Here is a 3,308-nt window from a genome sequence, read left to right on the forward strand (position 1 = left end):
TATTTTGAAACAGAAATTGGAAAATGAATCCAGTCTATCAGGAGTAATCAATTAATTCAAATGAATAAGGTTTTAATCCTTGAGTAATGAACTGACTTTATAGTGTTGGGAGAAAACTGCCTGAAGGAATCCACAAACTTGTCAATGGCACACATTTGGCCATGCAAACAAAAATTTTCTGCAACACTTCTGTTTTACTAAACCTGTGAGAACAGATATGCTCATGTGCTATAATTGTCTGCTGTTGGAGTTAGGACTAATAAACAATATTTAGATGTAAAACTCAGTTTTTTATTTATATTTGCTTCACAAGCAAAAACACCATGGTAATATTTATCTACATTTGTCTTCAGTGAGGTAAAAGAAAGTTACATTAGTTAACAAAAATAAAGTTAATGACAGAGGTAATTTTAAATGGTAAGACACTAACAAAATTATTCAAAGACATTTTCCCTGAAACATATTCTTGTTCAGAAAATGTTTTTCCTAATCAATTTTGGTTAAGGAAATGGTGTCATTTAGGATAACTAGTAAAATAACTATCAAGATTTGAGCACAGATGTGCTGAAAGGTAATTTCCTCTTTTTTCTTCTCTTTGAAAGCTGTAGTTTAAACTCTAAATATATATGTGGATGAATATACATAAATGTACTATTCAAAGGCTGTAAATCGTAAAGTTTTAAATTACCACTTACATAACTAACTTCTTAGTTCCCCCTTTGTGTGTGTGTGAAACAGTGCAGTGGTTTTGTAGATCTTTGGGATAAATACTCTACTCTTCTTTTTTAAGAGCTGAGGCCAATTGAGCCTCAATTTACTTTTCACCAAAGCTTCATTTTAAATAAAGCATATTTGCCATACACTAAGCTAGTGTTGCTTCTGGACTTCATAGTGAGTTTGGACCTTTCACAGGTGAAGCACAAATATCGCAGAGGTGTTATTATAAGCAGAGGTTTAGTTAAAAAAAAAAATAAAATAAAGCCTCTGACAAAACAGCCCCAGACTTCAGTTCGAACAATGAAACTTATTAAATCATATCTCATGTGAAAAAAATATTTAAGTTCTTCAAAAATATTACACCTCAGTCCCTTTTACCATTCTTCACAGTATTGATATGAATAAAAAGAGCTATAATATCTTAAAAAAAAAAATAAGAAAGAAAAATGATCTCTGTTGGTCTAGTGGTAAGGAATTCTGCTGTCACTTGGAAGACAAGCAGTTTTAATTCATCAGCTGCCCCAGGGAAGAAAGATGGCAATTTAAAGCCTCTGAAAACTCTCTGGAGGGTCAAGTACAAGTTCATTCCAAAATGATAGCACACAACAACTATTAAAAAAAGTAATTTAACTCTTAGCTTGAAGTCATAAGTAGTCATCAAGTATTGGCATTTTAACCAATTGTCTAATTGCTTTATTCCTCCAGGAAAAACAATAACACTTTTTCTCAAATAGTAATATTTTAATCTTATATTTGGGAAAGGGGGATATTTTAAATCTGCATAAGTAGTTAATATGACTACCTCCTCCTTTTCTACATCCTAGTCTGTCTTAAAATAATACCTTGTTTCTTACCTTACTTGGTAGTTTTGGCAATTGGATACCATGGAATACTTCTGATTTAAATGTAAATTTTGTTTAAGGAGAGAGATTTGAATTGTAAGGGGTTTTATCATATTGACTTTGTATTTACATTATTATGTAGGAAGAGAAATATTACAATATTCATAGATAAAGAAATATCCAATGTACTATAACTTTACACATCTGTCATACTTACTGGTGAACACCAAGAACTTCCCAATCATGTCCAATATCCTGGGGTCCCATTAAATTTTGCATTGTAGCTGGACATATTTCTATTAATTTGCATAGAAGTGACCAACCCACCTAAAAGAAAAGAAGTATTCACATTTTTAAAAGGAATATAATGGAAAATATTCAGCCATATATGAATCTCTTTATCCTTACCAGATATGTAAACACACAATTTTTAAATAATTGCTTTAAAACAAGCTATAACTGAAAATATTCACTGATAAACAAGCCATATACCTAGCAATTATCTTGTCTTTCTAAAAATCAGACTGAACAAGGATACAAGATTATTACATGAAGCAACCAGGTATGTTTAACAGGTGGCATAGTGCTTCACATGTTGGGCTACTAATCAAATGGTCAGAGGTTTGAATCCAAGGGAGAAAGAGAAGGTATGTCTTCTCCCACAAACATTTCTCCTTAGAAATTTAATAGATCACTTTGAGTTGGAACTAAGTCAACAGGATTAGGTTTTCTTGGCTTTGTCATTGAAATTAAAACCAGGGGCTTTAGTAGCCTAATGAAAAGGAGTTACACTGCAAAATTAGGTGATATGAATCTACCAGCTGCTTGGTCTGTGGGAGAATGGGGAGCAGTCTCCTCCTCTGTGATTTGAACCCACTGGAGAGTTAGCTAGGAGTTGATTCCAACTCAATGACATATAAAAACAAGAATAAATTAAAAGCAATAAATAACAACAAAAAAGAACAGTTTAAGAGGATTTGCCAAAATTATTGTTAGGTAACATTTACTCGATAATGACTCATTGGGACTCTTTAAACAAGAGATCCTGTACCATCCTCACAATCTCCATGATTAGTAAATGTAAAAATTGCTATAATCAACATTGTTGTTGTTGTTGTTGTTGTTGTGTATCATCAAGTTGGAACTGGCCAATAGTTGATCCCTCAGCAGGTTCAAATCATGTTGTTGTTGTTGTTCTTGTTGTTGTTGTGCGCTGTTGAATCACCTGCAACCCATAGCGATCCGATGTACAGCAGCTCTGAACCCTGCCCTATCCTGAGCCAGTTTCACTAATTCCAATACATCAACCCTCACTGCTGCATTACTATATCAATCCATCTCATCTGGGGTCTTCTTATTCTGTGCTGTCTCTCCACCCTTCTGAGCATGATGTCCTTCTCTAAGGTTCAGTCCCTCTTGGCCATATACCCAAAGGATGTGAAATGGAGTTTCAAAATCCTAGCTTCCAAAGAGAAACTTGGTTTCCTTCTCTCCAAGACAGGCCTATTTGTTTTCTTGGTGGTCCATGGTATGTTCAAGACTCTTCTCCAGCACCACAATTAGAAAGCATTGATTCTTCTTCTGTCATCCTTAGTCATTATCCAACTCTCTGAAGCATAACAAGTAATTGTGAAGCCCATGGACTGGGCTACACCTTAGCCTGTGGACTGACATTATTTCTTTTCGATACTCTGGAGCAGTCCCTGACAGCAGATTATCCCAATGCAATTCATCTTTTTTTTTTTTTTT

At 34.2% G+C, this 3,308-nt stretch overlaps 1 protein-coding gene across 1 annotated transcript in view; it reads right to left on the reverse strand.

Moving 5' to 3' along the window:
* The window catches only part of LRRK2 (leucine-rich repeat kinase 2), a 244,601-nt gene that overhangs the window by 219,834 nt on the left and 21,459 nt on the right, over positions 1–3,308 (reverse strand). Inside the window, exon 3 of the mRNA XM_006888199.1 lies at positions 1,777–1,886. Within this exon, the coding sequence (XP_006888261.1) occupies positions 1,777–1,886 (110 nt within the window). The remainder of the gene's footprint in view (positions 1–1,776; positions 1,887–3,308) is intronic.

The sequence above is a fragment of the Elephantulus edwardii genome, unplaced genomic scaffold (assembly GCF_000299155.1).
Source record: "Elephantulus edwardii isolate Elephantulus edwardi_28Jun2011 unplaced genomic scaffold, EleEdw1.0 scaffold00065, whole genome shotgun sequence".
Classification (NCBI taxonomy): domain Eukaryota; kingdom Metazoa; phylum Chordata; class Mammalia; order Macroscelidea; family Macroscelididae; genus Elephantulus; species Elephantulus edwardii.